General features: G+C 39.6%; 1 protein-coding gene and 1 long non-coding RNA gene across 3 annotated transcripts in view; one reads left to right on the forward strand and one right to left on the reverse strand.

Moving 5' to 3' along the window:
• grip1 (glutamate receptor interacting protein 1) overlaps positions 1-16,473 on the reverse strand; it is a 78,491-nt gene extending 62,018 nt beyond the window's left edge. The window contains exon 1 of one of the 2 annotated variants that reach the window (XM_085137196.1): positions 16,185-16,473. In XM_085137196.1, the coding sequence (XP_084993322.1) occupies positions 16,185-16,239 (55 nt within the window). In that variant the 5' untranslated portion in view covers positions 16,240-16,473. The remainder of the gene's footprint in view (positions 1-16,184) is intronic. The other variant, XM_085137195.1, reaches the window with a different exon arrangement.
• LOC146499282 (uncharacterized) lies at positions 3,700-7,402 on the forward strand. The gene is made up of 2 exons (XR_014870082.1): positions 3,700-6,578; positions 6,614-7,402. It is a non-coding gene; the product is annotated as an uncharacterized LOC146499282 (long non-coding RNA).
• Positions 16,474-24,067: the final 7,594 nt, after the last annotated feature.

Raw genomic sequence — 24,067 nt, forward strand, 5'->3', positions numbered from 1 at the left:
TTTCTTCATCATTAACAGTTTCAGTACTTTTATTTCCTGGTAATGAAGTATCTGCTGCTCTGGTTTTCAAGTAGTTTGTCACTTATCTGCTAGCATAGCATTGCCCTTTTGCTGTTGTAGCAGCCTTAGCCGCTGCGACCCTTTATGGTTATTTGTGCCGAGAGCTTCTTGTTAATGTTTGCAGGAGTGTCTGCTAAACACACACATTCACATGGTGAAGCAGAGCAGTTAAAGTTTCTGCCACCTTGATGTGAGCCTGTTAGCTTTAGCATAGCATTAACCAAATATGTATATGTATATATATTTCTAAGTTTAACAGGGAAGTTCTGCATGCTTGTTACCAATGAAATGAAACTGTGATGTTTATCGGCTTCTTTACCTACAAACCTCAGCTCCACTACCTTACTGAAGATAGCGGGTGTACTTCTCTGGGCTCAGCACTGATAGGCTTTTACTCATGATGTAACCATGGAGCCCAAGTTGCAACTGGCTGGGAGATGCGCTGAGCTAGTTTAAAAACTGGTGAACATAGAGAAAGTCTTTTATTAATTAATTTAACGGCATTTTTATCAGAACAGAGCTAATTAGAAAAATGTCTCACAAATAAAAAATTCAGCAGCAACCACTTCCTGAAGGTAGAATATGGTGAACGAACAAAGATGGCCTCAGTATGTGACTACATTTCACAGTAATCTGACACTATGTTGACTGTGGGGCTGTGGCTGGTTTCTGTATGATGGTTAATCTGAATGTGGTGTGGGTTTAAGGCAGGCCGAGGACAGCCTGCACAGGAGTGCTAATGTTTTATTTTTTAATGCTGAACCTTAAAGAGAAAGAGGGACAAAGACAGTTATCGGGCAGCTGCAGCTGGCAAACACACATACATGCACAATAATGGATAAAACAGATCAGAGAAAACAGTGGAAATACTCTCCTCTCTCCCTGTCTCTGCAGGTTTCAGTGTCAGACTGACTGCTGGACCATCAGAGACACCCTAAGACACAACACGTATGAGTGTGTGTGTATTAATAAGCGTGTGTGTTAGTGTGTCCATGCTGGGCTTATTCAAGTAGAAAATGAGTGAGTGTATGCGATGCCAGAAGCTCGGCTGTCCACCTGGATGCTGCCCAAGGCTCTGTGTATGTGCGAGTGTGTGTGTGTGGGATTGTGAGTGTCAGGATATAACAGATGAAGGGCAGTAAAGCAGATTCTCATCATGAGTCTCTTTCCTTCTGGAGTCCACAAATGAAACGTTTTTAAAGCTTCCTTGCTGCTAATTCTCTGATTTCATGTTCGGTGGTTGGAGGCCATGCAGCTCGATGGTTGGAGGTCAAGTGATTGAGTCAGCCATTACTGAATTTTCCAGAATCAATAAACAGCACATTGGCAGTCTATACACATGCCTACACTGCCTCCTTCTCCATACTTGTTTCCTCTTACTAGATGCAGATGCTGGTTTTCCAAAGAAAAGCACTCTTGAATTGTTCTTTTTGTTTGTGTGTGTGTGTGTGTGTGTGTCAGTCTGACTGATCTCTGGTTTGCACCTTGAGGGTTCCCCCTTTTTACCATTGCAACAATCCTGAAAACCTCTCTCACAGCTGCCTTCTGTGGTCACTTTTAGGCTTGGGTATTGCGTTCTGTTCTGCTGGATGTTCTGATGGGGGTTCCTTTTTTAGCATCCAAGATCCAAAGATCATCCCCTATGGCAGCTTTCTGTGGACCTCCAATCACCTTGTGCCAAACCCTACTGTCTGCTGTAAAGTCTTAATAATAAACTATCTACTTCCTGGTCAATGCTCTACATTTGGCTCGGTGTTCTGAAGACGGTTTTGTTAATCATGGAAAGAATTCTGTGGTCATCCCCTGCAGCTTTTTTTGTTTTGTTGATGGCAATAGTTTATCCTTTCACCAAAAATATACCAAACCCTTGATTTTGGTTTGCTTTCCTGGTACATCTCCAATGACCTTAATGAGGGTATTTGTGACTTGCACTGAGAGACTCTTTGAATGTGTGTTTTGGCTCCACAGCCTCAACTTTCAAATGCAACTCTGGTGCTTTGACCTACTTCATTTATGATGAAATATCAAAGAAATAGGCCACATAGGTCTGGAAATTACAGAAGTGAACTGTCAGCAAGTGTTAATATGGGTTAATGCATACACAGAACTTTTCTGAGCAACCATCCAGAAAACAGTCAGCTAGTCGTTAACCCTTAAAGAGTTCTTCCATATGTCTAAATTTGGTTGAAGTGAAAAGTTTTCTTTTTTTAAAATACAATTTTCTGCTGACTATAGATCCAACAGGTCTCAATCTAAAGTTAATCATCTACTGCTTTTTCTGATCTGGATCATGGTTCCTTTTGACCAAGAGGACCAAAGACTTTACTCTGAGGTGGAGCCTAGACACCCTTTATGGGAACTTCACTCCCACCAGACCCTTGATTTCATTCAGTTAGTACCCACAGCTCAAGGCCACAGGTGATGGTAGGAACAAATAACGACCAGTAATATGAATTCTGTCACTTCTGAAATTGCTACCTCAGAGAGGTTGATTATGGGCAATCTATGGTGTCGCAAGCAACTTACTCTGGTAGGGCTTCCCAAGCTAAACTGGTCCCGGGTGAAGGGCCAAATTAAAGAAGACTTAAAGGAAAACCCAAGAACGAGGCGCCAGCGTACACTTGAACACAAAAACATAATTCCCATGTATCCATAATGTGAATTAAAGACCTGAATCCAGGTCTCAATCTAAACTGTAAATCTTCTCTGTAATGTGCTCCAGAACGTCCTGGGTCCAAGATACGGCTTAGTCAACCCTAAGCTTTTGTTCCAGGTGGGTGAGAGGCTGCTCATGTATATCACAAACAGGCAACAACAGAATAAATCACCTACTTTTATTTAACACATAAGACTCTTAGTGACCTCAACATTTCTGTGTTCGTTTGTAAGCAAATCCCTTCAGCCAAGTTCAACATTTGGTTTTAAAATCCCCGCAGGTCCACTTACTTTTGGTCATGTAGATGATTACACAATATTTGCACACACCTTAACAACATACACACTCACACACATTTAAATGGATGAAAAGGTCAGGAGATGACACACACACACACACACACACACAGAGTCAGCAGTTTGTTCAACAGAGTCGTGGTGTGTGTGTGTGTGTCTTGGTAAAATCTGTGAGAGACGATACGAATAATACATTAAGCTGAGAAATATGGATGTAAACACACACGCACACATACAGAAGCACATCTTCTATTTGAGGAGCCAGGCAATATGTCCTCATAACTCCAAATGTCCTCACAATATTGGTGTCAAGTACAAACACACGCACAGATTCAGGTCTGCTTCAGTAATCCTGAGGACAAAGATGAGCAGAGTTCTGACATCAGCACCTCTTAAAGGACACAGTGTGTATTTTACTGTGTGTGAGTCTGTCGCAGTATAGAAAACGATTTTGCGACAGTGTGTGTGTGTTTCAGTGTGTGTGTACTTGTGTTAAAGCCATTTTCTCTGCTTCTTAGCCGAAAAGCTTAAAACAGTGGGATGATGTCATGCTGTGACACACACTCGTTATCGCGCACTTGCACAGACACACACACACAGACACAGCCTAATCATAACGCCCTTCTATGTGTGACTGCTCAAAGATTTTCTCGTCTTTTTAGGGAAAGAAACACTTTAAAATCCGTTTAATATTTTTAACCCTCATAATGTCCTCCCGATTTTCATACACCTGGGGTCCTCAGGGGTCAAAAATGTCCCCACTTCATTTGAGTGTTTTTTAAAGTATAAAGTATAAATTGTCAATCAATTCAGTGTTACATCTTAGTTTTACTTAAGACCAACACATTAACACAAAATTTACCCAACATTTTACATTTTAGGGCCACCACACCTTGTTTACAAAAAATACACCCTGTTTTTAAGCGAAAATAAAACAAGAAAATTTAATATTTAATTGTTTAGATAATTTTGACTATCTGACTAACTACAGAGTGCTATATGTTGAACTTCAGTGAGAATTTTTTTTTTGAACCATTTAAATTTTTTAAATGGCAGCACATAATCACACCTGGGGTGCTCAGGGGTCAAAAATGTCCCCACTTCATTTGACTGTTTTTTAAAATATAAAGTATAAATTGTCAATCAATTCAGTGTTACACCTTAGTTTTACTTAAGACCAACACACTAACACATAATTTACCCAACATTTTACATTTTAGGGCCACCACACCTTGTTTACATGAAGTACACTGTGTTTTTAAGTGGGAATAAAACAAGAAAATAAAATATTTAATTGTTTAGCTAATTTTGACTATTTGTCTAACTAAAAAATGCTGTATGTTGAACTTTAGTGAGAAAGTTTTTTTTCAAGCGTTTATAAATTTTAAATGGCAGCACATAATAACACCTGTGGTCCTCAGGGGTCAAAAATGTCCCCACTTCATTTGACTGTTTTTTCAAGTATAAAGTATAAATTGTCAATCAATTCAGTGTTACATCTTAGTTTTACTTAAGACCAACACATTAACACATAATTTACCCAACATTTTACATTTTAGGGCCACCACACCTTGTTTATAAAAAATACACTGTGTTTTTGAGCAAAAACAAATTGAGAAAATAAAATATTTAATTGTTTAGATAATTTTGACTATCTGACTAACTACAGAGTGCTGTATGTTGAACTTTAGTGAGAAAGTTTTTTTTGAAGCATTTATAAATTTTATATGGCAGCACATAATCACACCTGTGGTCCTCAGGGGTCAAAAATGTCCCCATCTGGTTTGATTGATACTTAATTAATATGAAGTCAATTTTTCCCCCACTTTTAATTAAAACTTAATTCAAACATTTTTAAACATTTTTTTTATTCCATTTCAAATTTAAGTCTGATAAAAACCTCATAAAAAGGAATTTTTTCTTTGTTTTCGGGTAAAAAATAAATTAAATCATCAGTTATCGTGATTATCGTTTCACAACCAGAGTCGGTTGCTTTAACAGATGATCACAGACGGGTTTATGTCAAAGTTAATTTAGAAAGCTGTTTTTAAACTACTTCAAGTTTTTTTACTGGCAGCAAATAATCACATCTGTTGTCCTCTGGGCTCAAAAATGACCCCGTTTGCTTTGACTGTTTATAAAGCAAGAAGTATAAAATATCATCCATCTCTGTGTTTCAAGGTTTTATTCAACTTTATTCCAACTTGTTACCTGACAGTTTTCTATATTTTGGCATGGTGGGAACACCAGGGCATGGGGTCTGAGTAAAGGCAAACTTTCATGAGGACAAAGACGTGTCCATATTTGACACAAGCACGTTTGAGCACGTTTGTGTCATGAACGATGATCATCTATTGTGTCTTTATCAAGAAATTATATCCTTTTTGTGCTTCTATAATTAATCTTGTGTCACCTTTAAAACTTCTCTACCAGACTCAGGATGTCATAAACTGGCCGTAGCGACTCTACTGGATGCACGGCAGTAAGAATCAACACACCCACATACGCCTACAGCTGCATTCGATCCATTTTTCCTCCTCTCTCGTTGTCCCTCCTTTTTTGTCATTGAGTTGGCTGCAGAGCAGCTCATCTGCTGATTGGATGGTTGTTGGTTCAATCTCTGTGTGCTCTAGTCTGGAGTTCTTACCAAGGTGTCCTTGGGCAAGTTACTGAACCCCAACTTGGTCTCTGATGCATCCATTGGCATGTAAACGTTCAAAGGCAGAATACAAGCAGAATACACTGTGTGTAATGCTTTCAGTACTCGAGTAGAAAAGCAACTGAAGGAGTATGGGACCTGGCACATGTGCTTGGACTGTGGTAGATCGTCTTTCTCTGAGGCACATGAGAGACTCATGCATCGTCTGACACTGGGAAGGATAGAAGACCAGATCAATGTTTCCTCACATTACTGCAAATACTCCTCTGTCTCAGCTGACTCCTCTTTCCTGCTTGATTCTTTGTCTTCATCATAATTGAAATGAAAGATGTGTAGTCCTCTGACACATCTTCTATTTCAGTTTCACAATCTGAAAATTCAAGAAACTTCAAGAAGCCCAGTCACTTTCTTTCCAAGCTTCTCAGACTACCATGTCCTGGAGGCCTGAGAACCTACTTGAACATAGTTCAGATTCTTCATCACTTTCCTTCACTTCATAGCCTTCTTCCACTTCTGCAGGTGGGTGATGTGCTTTTTCAGAGAAAGGGTAACATGTGCTCTAAATATTAGCTATATTTTCATTATCTTCTAACCCTGGATCTTCCTGAACATTGATTCTTCCTCCTCATTATACTAGAGGATAATATGTGCTTTGTCCTGCTGGTCATTGCTTTGCACAACATGGTAAAAAAACGGAAGAAAAAAAAATTAAGACAGACTTTTGCGAGATCTCGCAAAACAAACTCGGGATCTCGCAAAACAAACTCGGGATCTCGCAAAACAAACTCGGGATCTCGCAAAACTTTTGCGAGATCTCGCAAAACAAATTCGGGATCTCGCAAAACTTTTGCGAGATCTCGCAAAAGTTTTAGCCGCATTCTTCCCATTAGCTCGAAGCTAACGGGAGGTCTCGACCTCCCGTTAGCTTCGAGCTAATGGGAGGTCGAGACCTACTACAGCCGGGAGGAACACCGCTTTCCCGGCACATCGTGCCTCGTGCGGCTAAAACGTTTGCGAGATGTATTCTTATAACTGTTACCTTTTTCTTTTACCCCTGGCTATTTGTGTTCATGTTTTGTTGTTTTGTATACTTCATCTGTTCGTATGTTGTATACTCATATTTTTTTAATTAAAGTTTAAAAAAAAAAAAAAAAAAAAAAAAAGGAGGGAAAAAAATGGAGGGAAAAAAAAGGAGGGAAAAAAAAAAGGAGGAAAAAAAAAAAAAACTTTTGCGAGATCCCGAGTTTGTTTTGCGAGATCTCGCAAAAGTTTTGCAAGATCTCACAAAAATTTTGCGAGATCCCGAGTTTGTTTTGCGAGATCTCGCAAAAGTTTTGCGAGATCCCGAGTTTGTTTTGCGAGATCTCGCAAAAGTTTTGCGAGATCCCGAGTTTGTTTTGCGAGATCCCGAGTTAGTTTTGCGAGATCTCGCAAAACTTTTGCGAGATCCCGAGTTAGTTTTGCGAGATCTTGCAAAACTTTTGCGAGGTCTCGCAAAAGTCCGTCTTAATTTTTTTTTCTCCCATGTCCCCTGCGGGGCTCCGTACAATACGAAGCACTTTGATGCGACTGTTGTTGTGATTCGGTGCTGTGTAAATAAACTTTCATTGAATATAGAGCACCTGCCTCCTCATTGTGCTGCCTGCTGTTGTTGTTGTTGTGGTTGTTATGACCTTTGCTTGACCCCACACATCAGTGATCCAAGATCAAAGATGTTTGAAAGCAGTATGTTGTGAAAATACGGCTCTTTGCAACACTTTGTACTTTGGGGTCATTTTTGACCCCTGAGGACAGCAGGTGTTATAAAATCCAATAAAAACCCCATAAATAAATCAAATTACTTAAAACTTATTCCAATCACGCATAGTATAGTAATGAATAACTTCTGTTATTTTCAGACCATTTAATGAATAAAAAACACATTTTTGATAGCAAAAGATTTCTTTAGAGGACAAAAATGACCCATGGACAGCACAAGGGTTAAAGAAACAAGTCGATCTGACAGCCATTCCGCTGCTGCTCCACTCATGTCACATGACCTTCAGCGCCAAAAGGGAAGCTAAAAATTGACGACACAGCCTGACTGCACTTCACTGAAACAGCCACAAAATGTATTCAATGTTTCCATGTTGTGACACATATCCGACTTTACAATCACTTTATCATAGTCACCGAGGATCTTTTCAAACAAAAATACAATTTAATCTTCGATGACTCATCTGTGATCCAAACTGAGAAGACTGTTGACCGTTTGGGTCATTTTTCACCAAAGGATCTCAGCAAATAAACAACTACACAAACTGCATTTTCCAGCCTGTATTTGGAATAACTGGATTAATTATCTCATTTAAGACTGGTTTAACAACTGCAGCTGTAAGCCTATGGAGGGCCGTAATTGCCAAAACACATAAATACAATTAAATGTTTAAGAAAAAAACAAAACATAAAGATTAAATAAAATAAATTTTAAGAAAATCTATAATATATAGATTAAATAAATAAAATCTAAACTTTTATTAAAATATAATAAATTTATTTGTTAATTTATTACATCTAATATAAATGAATCTATTCCCACGGCACATAATGGCACATAAATCAGAGACATTTATTTATTTATATTAATTTTGGCAGCATCTGTCCTCCATAAATCACTGTCTGTATGCCGGCGGCTGTAGTCTGGAATCTGTGTTTATGAGGACATCTGTGAGGTAGATGCTCCTGTTGAGCAGCACATCAAATCTGGCCACGGATCAGACTTTCAGAGCAGCCTGCAGGCGCACAGGTGCTGGACCCTTCTGGACCTGCCAGGTAAAAAAATCGGGGTCATGCACCTGACGCCGTCACTGCTTGCATGCTGCAAAATGCTGCCTGCTGCAAAATGCTGCCTGCAGCATCCGTGTTCTCCTCCACAGGCCGGCCTCAGTTTCGTCAGTGAAGCCAGGAAATAATCATTTACTAAATCCACCACAGTTAAACGTGAAAGAGGAGACATGAAAACAGTCTGAAGAGCCTTTTCACCTCGTAAAAGTTAACAGAGCGCGCGCACACACGAGCTAAAGCCCCATTCGGATGGGATTAACCTTACAGAGGGAAGCTGGGGTTAAATATTCCCCCGAGGTCTCTGGCAGGGATTTGAAACTTTGCAAGATTACAGGAACAGACGAGCAGAAAGCCGCTTAGAAATCACAGAGAAAGATTCTGCAGAACTTCCCTGAAAATCGCCACATTTTCATAAAAAATTATCCTGGGATAGCTTCCTTTAGATCCACCACATTTTAATCAGGAAGGTCTAACAGCTAATACAGCTGCTTCTGATGGCACCAGGTGCGCTAAAGGAAAAAAAAAAGAAAAACAGAAAGGCGTCATCATGATCATGTCAAACTTGTACAAGGCAGCGAGTGTAATAGTCTCATCATTAATTTCCAGTACTTCAGATGTCACTTTGCACCCAATTCTAAAGTAAAACACTGAACTTTAAACATATCTGAGCCCTCACATGTTAAATACTAACAAAACATGAGAGGAGCTTAAAGAAAATTACACCTTGATATAAATGAAACTACAAATCTGTAAGAGACACTGAAAGAATGTGATATCAATGGATTCATGACAGCAATTAGAGGTCTAAGAGATGTTGACATAACCATCCATCTATCGATTTTCCACCTCTTTTCCAGGGCTCTGTCCCACGATGCAAGTTCAACATAGCCAGGATATGAAAAAAAAACAAAAAAACAATTTTAATCAAAATAATGGACTGACAGTTTCTGAGAATCTCGAGGGAGGAGGTTTTTCATTTGACGACGTCCATGGATACTCGACTTCAGACAGTCATTCACTGCAAAGGATTATTATCCAAGTATCAAAAACAATTACTAAAATGAAAATTATATTTGGTTTTACAATTACTTCTGGACCTCTGAAAATGGGGTAGTGTATGAAAATGCCTAAATTCTGAAGACTTGATGAAACACTTTTTATGAGAACAAGATCACATATTTTACTTAGGATCAGGGGTTACGCTTGGAGTTTGGGCGATTTCTTAGAGTATTTTAAATTAAATATCAGTAATTTAAGCTGTTAATTTGCTCACTTATGTTCTTGTTTTTCTGTCTTTCTACCTACAAATCAGCTGTTGTCACATCTAATCACTGCCTGAATTTCTTGAACATGAGAACATAAGATTTATTTTTACTTAACTCTGGGTTTCCCTGCTCAGTTAAGAGAAAAACTCATGGGAAAATTTAACTAATTAACCCAAATTTCTGCTCAGTTTTTCATCATTTGATCTCACGGGGCTCCTGTGTTACTCCTGACTCCTGTGTTTAGATTTAATTTCTCATTTTCTTTGAGTCAAATCCCTTTGAGATGAGTAGTGACATGAAGCAGTAGAGATAAACATGTAAGTATAGTAGTACACTGTGTTTCTGTCATGGTCTGTCTATGTATTATTTACCTGTTGTCTATATTTATTCTGCTGCTTTCAGCTGTGTGATATTTTTTTTGTCCTGCTGTGTTTGGGTCTTAGCGCTTAACATTTTGGTGTTTTGTTCTTTTTTCCCAGCATCCTGCTGTGAAGGACTATGACCAGTTTAGCTGGAAGCTGTACACACACGCACACACGATTATATTATTATCTCTCCAGGAGCCCCACACACAGATTTACAAAACAACACCAAAGCAGCACCGTAACGTCTTTGGGAAATGGCTCTGAGGCTCAAACAGCTCAGATTGTAGAGGCTTTTTCAGTCACTTATAGTCATCCAAAGCTAGGAATAATTATTGGGTTCATTATCAGTTAGTTTGTTTAATGATGTTTTTTTTCATTGTTTTGTCTGTAAATTGTAAGGACACTGTGAAAACCTTGGTTTTGATTTTTTTTTTTTAACAAGAAGCAATGGAAAATCCAAATACAGAGTTTACTATTTTTTTTTAATCAAAAGAGTCTGAAACATGGGACACTGTTTGTTTTATTTATTTATTTATTTATTTATTTTTTTGGGGGGGGGTTTGTTTATTTGTTTTGTTTTGTCTGGGGGAGTGCATAAGAAATTATTTAAATATATCAATAAGTCACATTTTATTTATATAGCTACTGAATTCATGCCAGACAACTTAAGGGCCCTTTTACTTTCAAGGCACTTACTGGTTCAAATCTTCGTGGTGTTCACCAGGGCACGATTCTGGGGCTACCGTTATTAATTTTATATCTGATACACTCGGGACAGATTACTGAGACGTTTTCCATTAGTACCACTTATATGCTGATGACACTCAACAATGTTTAATTTGCAGTTGCATAAAAAAGAGAAAGTGTTATAGTTTCACATTTCTCTTGCTGAAATCAGCAAATGTTTGGGATTTTGTTAAATAAATTTAACTTTTATTTTGGTCTAGGCCATCTGGAAAGAAATTGAAGGATGATCATAAATAAGCCTCAAATATGAGTCAATAAGCAAGCGATATTAATATAGTACTTTTTGCAGTGGGAAAAACAAGAACATGAGAGAAAACAAGAAGTTTTTACAAGAGAAAAAAAGGATTTTATAAATTAGAATAAATTTAAAAGCAAGACCTGGTTTAACTGAATGAAATACATAAATGTGAACTACTTCAGAATGCAAAATTGGATTTTGACAGAAAACTAAAAGAAAAGATGCTCCTGGGATTATCATTTGTTGTTATAACCAAGTAATTAATAATAAAAAGGCAAAGATTTTATAAGAGGTCAATCAGCACGCTGTGGGTGGATAAGTAAGACGTGAAGACATCACCCCTCCCAATTAGGATATTTTTACATTTCATAGTTTCATTTATGAAGGAGATTAATTGGTACCCACTCAAATCGCAGGTTTCACTATTTTCTGAATTTAGCAGTTCAATAAACTTTATTCATCCTTTGTGGGGAAGTTAGACCTTAAACAGCTGCCCAGAATTTGGGTGCTCATCTGCCAAATTTATAATGAAGAGACAAAATTGTTGGCAACCGAGGAATTATTGCATCTTCAGTTTGTTGCACCACCCATTGGTATTCATGTAGGTCTTCTTAGTGCCCATAAAGGTTCACTACAGAGCTGGGATCCTATTGGGAGCAGTTAAAGGTTAACTCTTACATTCATGACCCACAGATCTAGATAATGTTAAATACTTAGCTGTCTGTTCAGGTCTCTTCAGGAATAATGTGAGTGAGACTGAATAAAAACACACCTCTTAAGTAGAGTGGAGAATGTGTGTCAGTGGTCATGAAAAGTTTTTATAAAGTGAGCTAAAAATGGTTTACTGAATCTGACACCGAGTATAAAAGGAGGAAAAACTACTGTGAGTACACCTTAGGTGAGTGTTGACATGTTTGTTTCTATTCTAGCTCGGTCATGTGGTCAATCAAAATCTTCTTAAAATCAGGTTCATTAAACTGCAGCTTATCGTCATGACAGGATGCCTCTGTATAGACTCAAGTTTTATGTACAACAAAAGAGAGCTAATGATCATTTCTAAGAAATACTGGCAAGGCTCACAAAATTTCAAAATCTCTGGTAGCCCTCCGGGCAGGCATTCTTCAGTTTTTGGTAGCCCAAAATAAATTTAAGTAGCCCGAATAAAAAAGAAAGCAATTTTTTAATGTTTTGTTTCCATTACAATATTATACATTAAAGTATAATATTGTAACGGAAACAAAAAATAATCAAAGAAATTGTTAAAATACAAATCACAACAACTGTATAAAAATTACAACCATCAACTCAAATACTTGGTTCAAATTGAACAGAAATTTCTATGAACTTGTAAGAACTGTGTAGGACATGAATCTGAAATTTCCACTGAAGTCACGGGTAAGAAGTAAGTGGAACCAAGATCTAGGCCATTTGCTTTTTGAAGTTTGCAAAGGCTGCTAAATTTTGCCAATGGTAGTTCACTCTTTGCAATATAGCACGCTGTTCTAAACAGCTTTTTCAGGAGTTCTTGTTGTGCTTGGTTTACTTTTAGTATGTTTTTTTGCAATTGCTGTTTGTTCTGGGAAAGATACTGCAGACTGGGCAATAATGCATTTCTTGCATTTCTCATGGGTTCTGATGGGGTCTTTCTTAAAATTACTGGTCCCAGTAACAAAGGCGCTTGTCGACTCAGAAATCAAATGAAACTCACAACACACCTGGCAGAACATCATGTTATTTAGCTTGTCATATTCCAGCCACAGAAATTTTTTTGTCCATGAAACCAAAAAAGCTGCGCTTTCTTTTTGCCTCATAGTCTGATTTGTCATAATTTTTCCGTTTTGTGGTAAGCTTGTCTTTGGTTGCCCCTTCTTCACCCTGACCTGTCTTATTTGGCTGAGCAGAACTAAAATACCAGCGTAAATCCTGCTGCTTTTACACACGTACTTACATAACGATCAGCGATTCTTTGCGCACTCAACCTCTCACATGTTTAAGCTTGCTGCAAGAGATTTCACTTGTCGCGTTTGAATAGTAAGCTAATGAGTGATAAGACAATGTCAGAGGAATTGGTGCGCAATTAATCGTCACTCACCAATCAGTGCTGCTGCTCTCTACACACCGTTCGCGCGATCGCAAAATGAAAGTGAAAGCAAAAAGCAAGCGCAAATTCAAAAGCGATTTCAATATGTCACATATTGACAGTGGCTCATCGATGCCAATGACATAATTACTCAGCTACATTGGCGAAAGAATGCAAAAGCATAGACATATATTTTCCTTCCTATGATAGCCCGACGGGCAGGGCTGAGTTAGATTTTGGTAGCCCGACTGGAAAAATCGCTAGCCCCGGGACATCGGGCTAGCGATTTTGCGAGCCCTGACTGGGTTATATTTAAAACCAATTACGTTATAATCAATATGACAAAATGTTCAATCCAATTTAGAAATGCCCAGATAAACAGGAGTTCACCTACTTGCTGAAGAGTGGAAAATATCCACATACATTCTACACAGTGCTTTGGTTTGTGGCTTTCAAGACCACAGAAGAGCACAGTATGGTTAAAAAAAAAACACAAAAACAAAACCTTTGACACTAACTTTCATTTACAAATGATTGTTTAGTAAATGAAACCCCAAAGATATTTGAATTTATCCTACCAAAGGCTACGATAACGAGCAATGTCTCCACATTCACGATACTTGGAACAAGATTTTTTTAATCTTTTTACCCAAACAGTTCATTTAAAGTGCTGCTTATAGATTCTTTGTTGATCGCTCACTGAAAAATAGAATAATTGGTGTTAGGTTTTGCCAAATAATCTGACTGATAATTTTTTTATTCCCCTTATTAACTCTACCAAAAAGGTCAAACTATCCACTGAGGTTGAAGAAAGAGATGATGTGGCATCCGAAAGACAACAACTGTCCACTAGCTAGATTGAATCATTTTGAATGTAAACGGGATTAAAGTTCAAGACCCTAGCTGACTGTGGGGATATGACTCTTCTCTAATGCTTTTCCCAGCCCAAACATGAAACAAAGCTGCTGGGTTATTTCCCAACACATGAACAGGGTTCCATATCACTAATGGCTTGATCATGCAGAGCCATTTAAAAGGTATGTCCACCAATCACAGCTCCAAGTTCACCCGTGAAGCAAACCTCACTATGAAGTTCTTTTCTTGAGCCAGTCGGCCTGTTCTCACAGTAAAGAATGAGCAGTTGTTTGTTCATAGTAATAAATAATTGTACCTTGCTTTTTGAAATGGAAATGAAAATGACGTGTGCAACCTAATATCAATCACAAGTTCAGTGAACATACCACGAATTATCCTGCTTTCTACCACTTAGAATGACCAAAATTTACAAAACTAACTTCATCCATTTTCTACTGCTTATTCAAGGCTGGGTCACAGTGCAGCATTCTACTCCTCCACCTCCTCCAGCTCATCCAGAGAACACCAAAGCATTTCCACACCAGCTGAGAGATGAGTCTTTCTAACGCGTCTTGGGTCTACCCCTGTGGTGTCCTACCAGGAGGACATGCCTGAACCACCTCACCTGTGGAGGAGTAGCGGCTTAACTCTGTGCTCCTCCCAAATGACTGAACTTCTCACCCTTACCTCTAAGGGAGATCCCAGCCACCCTTTGTAGAAAGCTCATTTTTACCCCTTGTATCTTTGATCTCATTCGTTCGGTCAATACTCAGACCTCAAGGACCAGAGATGAGGGTAGGAACGTAGACTGAACTTTGCTTTTACACTCAGATCATCCACAATGGACAGGTACACATCACTACAGACACCACCCGAGGTACTCAAAGTCCTCCACTTTGGGCAGCAACTCATCCCGCAAAATGACCTTGTTTTAACTAAAACTGGAGTCATGGATTCAGTTAGTAGTAGGGTAATTTTCCCATAGACTTCTATTCAAATATCAGACTTTTTGCAACCAGGAGTGTCGCCCCCTGGTGGGGTCTGAAAAGAAAGTTGCATCCATGTTTATACTGTATCTAGGAGGACCTGTGCCGATAAGGACAGTGAAGATGGCCCAGTCTTGCTATTTATTTGGGTTTGGGTACAAAGACAAAACAAATCTTGGTCATTTTTGTTCAGAAGAGTCTTGACCAGCATGTACAAAACACATCTCCTAAAGAACACACTTCCTACATGCATACCAAAGTGATAACTGACTAATAAATTGCTTTTTCGAGCTGTCACTGCAGCTCACAAGAACTCAGAGCTGCCCATCAGCAAGCTTCCAGAAGGTGGCCAACTGGATGAAAGGGAGGAGGGTCTTATAGAGAGAGCAGAGTGGCGATAAAACAGCTTATTTTGGACATGGAGGCACAGAATTAGATTATTAGAGCTTACTTTGAACGTGAATGATGCAAAAGGCATAAATGGTTCCCTTTAACAAACACCACAAAACATCCAAATGGACACACTCACTGTGGGTTTAACACCCTACAGCATTCAGCCATGTGTGGCGTTATGGAGGGGGGTGTTATGGAGACATTACAGGCTGCTGTCAGAAAGCCTTAGTCACCGATTTTACCGAGCACCGGTCTGTGTGCCAGGCATTTAAACGGCTCACCTGTCATCATGTAGTCAAGCCCTCCATTTCCACATTCATCCAGCTAAACTGAGGTCACACATTTCACTGTAACACCGCCCGCGCGCACACACTCATACAAGGGCAGACCCTCGCTTGACCAGCCGTTTATCCCGCTCGGTTTACCCGCCTGTTAGCCCGTTAGCAGCCCCACTGTTAGTAACCGGTCACCGGCTGATCAACGTAAAAATCACCGTAACGTCACTGTAACCTCAGCCGCTGCGTCAGATTAACAGGAGACAACACACACACTCTCGCGCGCATGCATGCATGCGTGCGTACACGCGCGTGCGCCGCTCTCACTCACTCACTCACTGGGTATCAGTTACCAAGTTTCACTAATTTAAAGACACCAACCGTCTGCGCGAGCTCCACCAGCGGCGCCAAACCACGCTGCACAAGAGATTGCACGAGCGATAATTAGTGTACACATACACACACTAGTCGCCGGTTTGATCGTACCTCCCTCCTGGTCCGGTTGGAGACAGGCCGGGATGTTTTTCTTCCAGCCGGGCATGATGCACCTCAGGGCAGATAGGGAGTCCAGGGCGGCCGCTAGCAGACACACACCACCAGCAACGGAAGGAGCAACAGCAACGGCAGCGGCGACAGCAGCATGGCTAGTTAGCTTTAGCTTAAGCTGCTCCACTACACAGGGATCCACCTCCCCCTGCACGAGCCTACCTCTCTCTACCTCTCCCTCTTTTTCAACCTCACACAGGCACGCGAGCCTTCCTCTCTCTCTCTCTCTCTCTCTCCCCCCACTCCTCTTTGTCTATGTCTCTCTACCCCCTCCCCCCATCTGTAACTCTACCCCGCGAGCCTCGCTGTGGTCTCACGGGAGCGGGAGAGCGACGTTTACAGAGATGATCAAAAGAAAGAGAGTGGGTGACGTGATGACCGTGAAGGAGCCCGCGAGGCACTGCGCTTTGATGTTTCTGAAGACTGTTACAAATGTATCCAGGTTCCACTGAAGGTTCTAACAACTGTTACAAATGTATCCAGGTTCCACTGAGAGTCCTAAAGACTGTTACAAATGTATCCAGGTTCCACCAAAGGTTCTAAAAACTGTTACAAATGTATCCAGGTTCCACTGAAGGTTTTAACAACTGTTACAAATGTATCCAGGTTCCACCAAAGGTTCTAAAAACTGTTACAAATGTATCCAGGTTCCACTGAAGGTTCTAAAGACAAATGTATCTGAGTTTAGTTCCTACAGACACGTTGCTAGTGGCGCACCGTGCTACTGTCTTCATTCATTCAGAGCAGAGATAGAGAGAGAATCTGTAAAGAGACAGAAAGAAATCAATAAGACTGTGAGCCAGACATCCTCCTCCAGCAGCCAGTCAGCCTGTACAGTGATGAAGATCCATAGAGGCAGAGGCGTGGAGGAACTACTGAACCAGAACCAGCAGGACACAGTCCACAGACCATATTCTGTACACAAAGATGTGAAAAACAGCAACAATGGACAAAATGATGACAAGATGAAAAAACAAGCAAACAAAAGAAAAACAGGCAAAAGAGCGGTACAAGCGTCTCCACTTTCTGAGAATCCTCAGAAAAATGGACCTGAAGAAGGAGCTGCTGACCGTCTTCTACTGCTGCTCCATTGAAAGTGTGCTGACCAGTGTTGGGACTAACGCGTTATTAAGTAACGCGTTACAGTAACTACGTTATTATTGTGGTAACGAGCACGGTAACTAGTTACTATGCCAAAATCAGGAACGCGTTAGTCGTTACTGGGATTTAGATAGGCTCGTTACTTCGTGTGGTGGCATCGCGGAGCTTCCACAGATTCTGTAACATTAGCAAGTGGTGGAGGCAGCAGGTGGATGAGGGAAAGGGGAGGCAGGAGGAAAAGAGACCCGAGGCAGCCGCCGGTCCAAGTGTGAACTGAACTTCAGGTAAGAAGTTATGACCTGCAGTCTATCTGGGTCAGATATAAACCAAGTTTAGGTGGAGTTTATTTTCGTTATTCTGACTTTTTCCGTACTGCGTACTAGCTAGCATGACGGAGTTTCTATACAGCTGGGTGGGTGCTATGAAGTTAATGATGTTGAACTTTATTTTGTTCATCAGTTATTAGAGTTGCCAACCGTCCCGTCTGGTATTCAGAGAAAATATTACGCGTTTCTTATTGAGGTGAAAAGGAACAGTTTGTCCCGTAATTCAGCTACAATGAAAAAGACACAAAGCTGGAGTTATTCTGTGTCTTTGCTGCACAGCTGCCTCTTCTTTCATTCTCCCCCTCCCTCTCCCGTTTCTACTTCAATCATGAAAACTGATCAATGATCAGCTGATCGGCTCTCTTGCTTGTTTATCGCCCACTTTGCGCCAGAAAGAGGAAACCAGCCGATGTTGCGTTAAACAACAGCAGCACGTTTAAGCTTGATCAGCTGTTGTTAGAATTTATTTAATATTACTTTCTAGTATCAGCTGATGTTTGCTGGAGCCACAGCTGCAAAAAAGCTGCTGGTCATGATATCGGTTTGGTTATCTGGTGAGAGGGAAACATGAAGATGAAATCAGGAGATGTCCTTACTGAATCATCAGAGCTGAGCAGGTGATGGAGAAACAGGTTTACCTTTTAGGTGACATAAATGAGTTGAAGGGAAGTTATGAACTGTTTCTGAGAGACAGATAACCCCAGGATCCTTTTTTAGGTAGCTGACAGCTGTTAACTGTGCAGGTGCGGGTCTAGCAAAGTTTTGCCAGGGGGGGCAGGTAGGGCATTAACAAGGAGAGGTGGGCACAAAGAAATACTTTTCTTTCTTATTCTCATTTAAAATGTCTAGCTTTTAAAAAATAATTATCTGAATCTTACAACAAAGGATTGATAGATTGATGCATATATACCATCAGAACAGTGAACATCACTGTCACAACAGTGTTTGTTTTCATTCAAAGGCTTTATGATTTTTCCTATAATGGTCAAAATGCCCAGGCCGATTTTTGTCCCAGTCCAGCCCTGTATGCAGCTCATCTGCAGTCTGGTGTTACCTACATCTTCCTATTTAGAAGGCAGAATTTCCGAGTTCTGAGTACAATCAAAGCACCACGACTGCAGTTTTTGTGTTGGATGTAAAAGGCGCACATGACGCTGTGACGTAGGCTAGAATCATGGCAGCAGTCAATGACGGTCCGGGCGTGGGATTTCTCTCGTGGAAATATGCACATTATCTTTTCCTTTCTATTGGTAGGTGGCACAGTGCACTTGTGGCAAGTAAGCAAGCTAGAAGACTGGCAAAGTTGTGGAAGCAACACATTAACAAGAGAATTCTGAGTAAAACCAAAGTTACTTTCCCTAGTAACTAGTTACTTTGAAAGTAACGAGTAACTTGAAGTAACTGAGTTACTTTTGATAGAAGTAACTAGTAATGTAACTAAGTTACTATTTTAAAGTAACTTACCCAACACTGGTGCTGACATATTGCATCGGTGTGTGGTTCTCCAGCTGCACCACAGCACACAGAAAGGCCATCTATATATTTGGGTCATCTATATGGCCCAAAAAATCATTGGACATCCTCTTCCCTCCCTGAAGGACCTCTACAGCACTCGCTGTCTCAAGAGGGCACACAGCATTCTACGGGACTGTACACACCCAGGACACCGGGTGTTTAAGCTGCTGCCGTCCGGCACGAGGTTCAGGCTGCTGAGGTCCCGAACAAATAGACTCAAGGACAGCTTTTACAACAGGGCAATAGCCCTGATCAATGCAAATAGCTGACCTGATTGGCTACCTCCCTGGACTTTTTTAGGGGGGAGGTAACAATGTTTAAAACAATAACAATAATAATATTTATATTTATAACAAGATGCAATAATAATTAATGTGCAATAATAACAGTGTGCAATACAAATACACTTCTTCTTCTTTTTTATTACTAAGTTATTATACTGTGTTGTGTTGTTTGTGTTGCATTGTGATGTGTCATATCGTGTCGTGTTGTGTTATATGTAGTGCCGACGTAGGACAGTTTTCCAATTTCATTGTACTACTGTACTATGTATGACTGTGCAATGACAATAAAGAGTTATCTTATCTTATCTTATCTACAACAGCAACAAAAGCCACAAGTAGTGAAAAGTCATCACAAAAATATATATTCTATATATATTCTAATAATAATTTGATGGTGATCTTGGTATTTTGTATTTTCATTGCCAAGTTGTGTGGCTCACTTTTACTTATAGTTGTAAATGTATGTCAGCAGAATTCAGCTGAGGGGGCACAGTGACCTTTGTGAATGGGCATTGGTGTTATGACAGCATTGGCTATGTGATTTTTAAAATAAGCTGTTGATATTTATCCAATTCTGTCTCAACCTCTTGTTGCCATTAACCAGGAGCAATGTTTCCTCTAATTTTTCATGTGTCTGAGCGAACACACAAACTCCCTGAGCGATCCCTTGGACCACTGTGAGCAACAGCAGACGTGTGCACTGTGGTCACGCCAGTATCAAATCCATCCAAGTTACATGGTTTATTAAAATAATCAAATTACAGCGTTTACATTTATGTTAGACTACTTTTAATTAACTGCTTTAGCCCACTTACAATGAAAATTTTTTAAAAAAAATCTTGTTCATGACCTGTGTAGTACGTTAACACTATTGGAAGTAAAAATCACTTGAACTCCAATTTTGAAAACACAACTTTCTTTTTTTTTCTTTTCTTTTTTTTTTTATAAAGCTCCGACTTGTATTATGAGTCTGAGTCTGTGGTCTGGGAAAGAGTGCTGTAACTCTCTGTCTGCAAAATACAGTATATAATGACCAATGTTGGGCAATTAATTATATAGTTACTTCTTCAAAAAGTTTTTTGCAGCTGTTTACCTAAAAATGCAGCCAAGGCGTTTTTTAAAATAAACATTTCAAATTATTTACAGAACAATCAGCTGTTCTGCATCAAATTTGATGCCACACAAATTATTTGTGCCACTCCAAAAATAATTTCTCTCCACTATGAGATAAAGGAGAACAACAGTCTGATACCTGCAGGCCTGACAACAGGAGATGTGTCACTCCTGTAACACCTGTAACATTCAGCAGTCGCCTCATTGTTCTGACACACACAACAAAACTAGTGGCTACACTACACACTAGCTACACAAGATTTGCACTAAACGCCACAAATGTCTCACATCTCAAAACACCGCCGTCACTCCTAAAACTTCCCCCCTTCCTAAACAACTAAATGCCATGTTGCCATATCATTTTTTGATTGGTCGACATGGTACATTTATCGACCAATATGAAAGGCTGGGGGTTTTTGGCGTTGTTTTTGCTCACAGGTGGAGAGCGCTTTCGAGCGTTTTCCTTATAAAACGCCGTTTTTACAGTTTCTTCCCGCCGTAAATATAAACAACGATAGTATTCAGGAAGAAAACCAAACATTGCATATGTTTTTATCATAACTCTGGTTTTACGTGGCCTATCAACACAATTTAAAAAACTGGTATAAAGTCCACACTTTTCCGTCAATTGTTCCATCTGTCCTGCTCACATCTCCAATGGTTGTACACGTTGTCATTAACGTGGCTTCACTCCACGTCAGCCACGCCGCTTTGCTAGCTAAAACACTGGTGTGGGCACATAAGGACGCTGTCATAGCCTGTCAACCACGTTGATTAGCTGCATATATACGAATGTGAATTGGCTGGACTATGGGATAAGGTGGCATCATTGTAATCCCATACGGGAGCAGCCAGTCACTTACTGACTAACACTGCAAAACAGAATTGTTAAAGTTTTAATTTTAATTTCAATTCAGGTTAGATTTTTTTTTTGTGCGCAACGCAGATTTTCTGTGCAGAGACCGTGCCAGCAGTGCGCAATTGCGCACGTGCACAGCTTAGAGGGAACATTGACCAGGAGATGTTTACAGGGCAGTATTACAGAGATTTGAGAATATTGAGAAATTAATTCTCACTACAGAAATGTAAAATTGATGTATTAACATACAGTTCTGGTGTTTTGTGGGCCATGATCAAAAATAAGCACAAGGGCTGACAGCCAAATGTGAAAAAACGGACTGATCTAGTCAGTGTATTTTTAAGTTTATAGCACATCTGCAAACAACAGACCAAAATGCAGAACAGCACAAAGTCAAAAAATAAAATAAAAGGAAATAAAATAAAATAAAATAAAAATGAATGAATGAAGAATGAATTTTTTAAACTTCATATAAAAGATATTTTATTATACAATTACTAAAACATTTGGAATGATTATCTGGGAAAAGCTTCTTGTTATCAGCTTACTGAAAAAGCAGACTTGAAATGAAATGCCCAGCTGTTTTTTTTTGGGGGGGGGGGGGGGGGGGGGTTTGTATTTGCCTCTCTGGATTTGTGTAGTTTTCTGACCTTTGACTCCCAAACAACTTAAAATAAATGTACACTGAGCACTGCTGGGAGTGACTCCTCCTCCTGATATCAGGACATGTTTGGGATGGTTTCTGCCTCAGAAGCAGTGGGATCTTTTTAAAGCATTTCCAACCTCCTGCAGTAATTTTATTACATAGGGTATAAAATAAATATGACCCCTGTGTTTGATTTCCAGCTTCAGCTCTAATATGAAGTGATAAAGCACACAGATGTGGGCAGCAGTGAACCTGCAAATGTATTAACAGGAAGCCACACACAGATAATGGCTGCTTGAAGATATTTGAAATCTGGTTCCTGTTCCGACTCGCCTCTGAGGAATTCACCCCATCGCCTCCCAGCTGAGGATTAAAGGGCTATTCCACTAAAAGTTTAAAGAAAAGGAGAACGTGGTGCAGGTGACGTCATGTTAATGAAGTGAGAGAGTCATGTCACCATGGCGACCGAGAGACGGGAGCATTAAAAGAAAAAGGGGGTGTTTTAATCCAAACCGTAATGTTTCTAGAAACCTAATAAAGTTTTTTTTTTATTATACTTAATAATTCATTTAACTCAAAGCTATTAAAATTAATTTAAATTGCATGTAATTATCTGCCTGAGTGATTATTTGCTCTGAGCTTTATACCCTCTAAACACAGAGAATAATATTTTTGTGTGCATGTACACAAATTAGTAGATATGAGACTGAACAGAAGAAAAACTTGGAGGAAATTAATATGAGTCCATAAACACCAATCAGAACATTACAGGCCATGATCATTTCATAAACAGTGACTACAGTGTGTAACTGAGGGGTGCGATTGCCCTGTCCCACTGAAGATGAACAAAATGACTATATAAACATGACATGGAAGAACTCATTTTTGAAAACTGTGCAGATCTCAAAGTCCAGATCAAAATGATAAACATACCCAGTTCTACTTTTTTAAAATGTCTGGATTTAAAGACAAATCTCTGTAGGACCCATGAACCCATCTTTATCCTGCCTGAACAGGTAGGATAAAAATGATCTCTGGTGCTTCTGTGGGTCAACTTATCTCCTCTCTGAAACAGTTTGACAAACTTTACCTTCACACTATGAACATCTTCTGAGTTACAGGCCCTCAGAGGGCAGAAGAGTGCATTGAAATTTGATGTTTAATCCCTCATAGCTTCATGAGTACCGAGACATCAATATGATGGTGATCCACATTAAAAACAACATGTAAGCTGTGTTAGAAACTGCCACCGAATCCATTTCACACCAACTCCAAGTGTCACAATCTGAAGCCAACATCTCGTTTCTTTGTCAGTAACCAACTCTGAGCATCACAGGACATCATAGTTTAGATGAACTGCAGGAGTTTAACATCAGATTAATAGAAACAAACACCGATGTTCTGGATGTTTGATCTGATTCTGACTCACTGGACAAAAATCACCCCCTTTCCCCCACACTGTTAAAGCTATACCTGCATTAACTGGAAAGAGGTTCTGTTGATCCCACAAGTTAGAATATGCGAATTATTATTATTATGTCTTTATTTTGAATATTTAAAAAAAAAAAAAAAAAAAAAAACACACCACAAACAAAACAAAACATATTCATAATCACAATAAATAACCTCACATGGTAAAAAAGAAGTAGGAAGAAGTGCCTAATCACAAGAACGTTAACCTCAAGGTGCTTTATATTGTATGATAAAGACCCTACAATAATACAGAGAACACCCATCAATGAGTCAGCTCCCAATGACCAAGCACTTGGCGACAGTGAGAAAGAAGAACTGCCTTTAAGCAGGAAGAAACCTTCAGCAGAACCAGGCTCAGGGAGGTGCGGCCACCTGCTGTGACCAGTTCAGGGTGAGGGGAGAGAGACAGGACGAAAGACACTCTTTTCTGAGTTTTTTTCATGATTAAAAAAAAAAAATGTTTTTAAGCATTCAGTCATTAACATGTTGCTGTGTGGATTATTTAT

This window comes from Neolamprologus multifasciatus, chromosome 17 (assembly GCF_963576455.1).
Source record: "Neolamprologus multifasciatus chromosome 17, fNeoMul1.2, whole genome shotgun sequence".
Lineage (NCBI taxonomy): Eukaryota > Metazoa > Chordata > Actinopteri > Cichliformes > Cichlidae > Neolamprologus > Neolamprologus multifasciatus.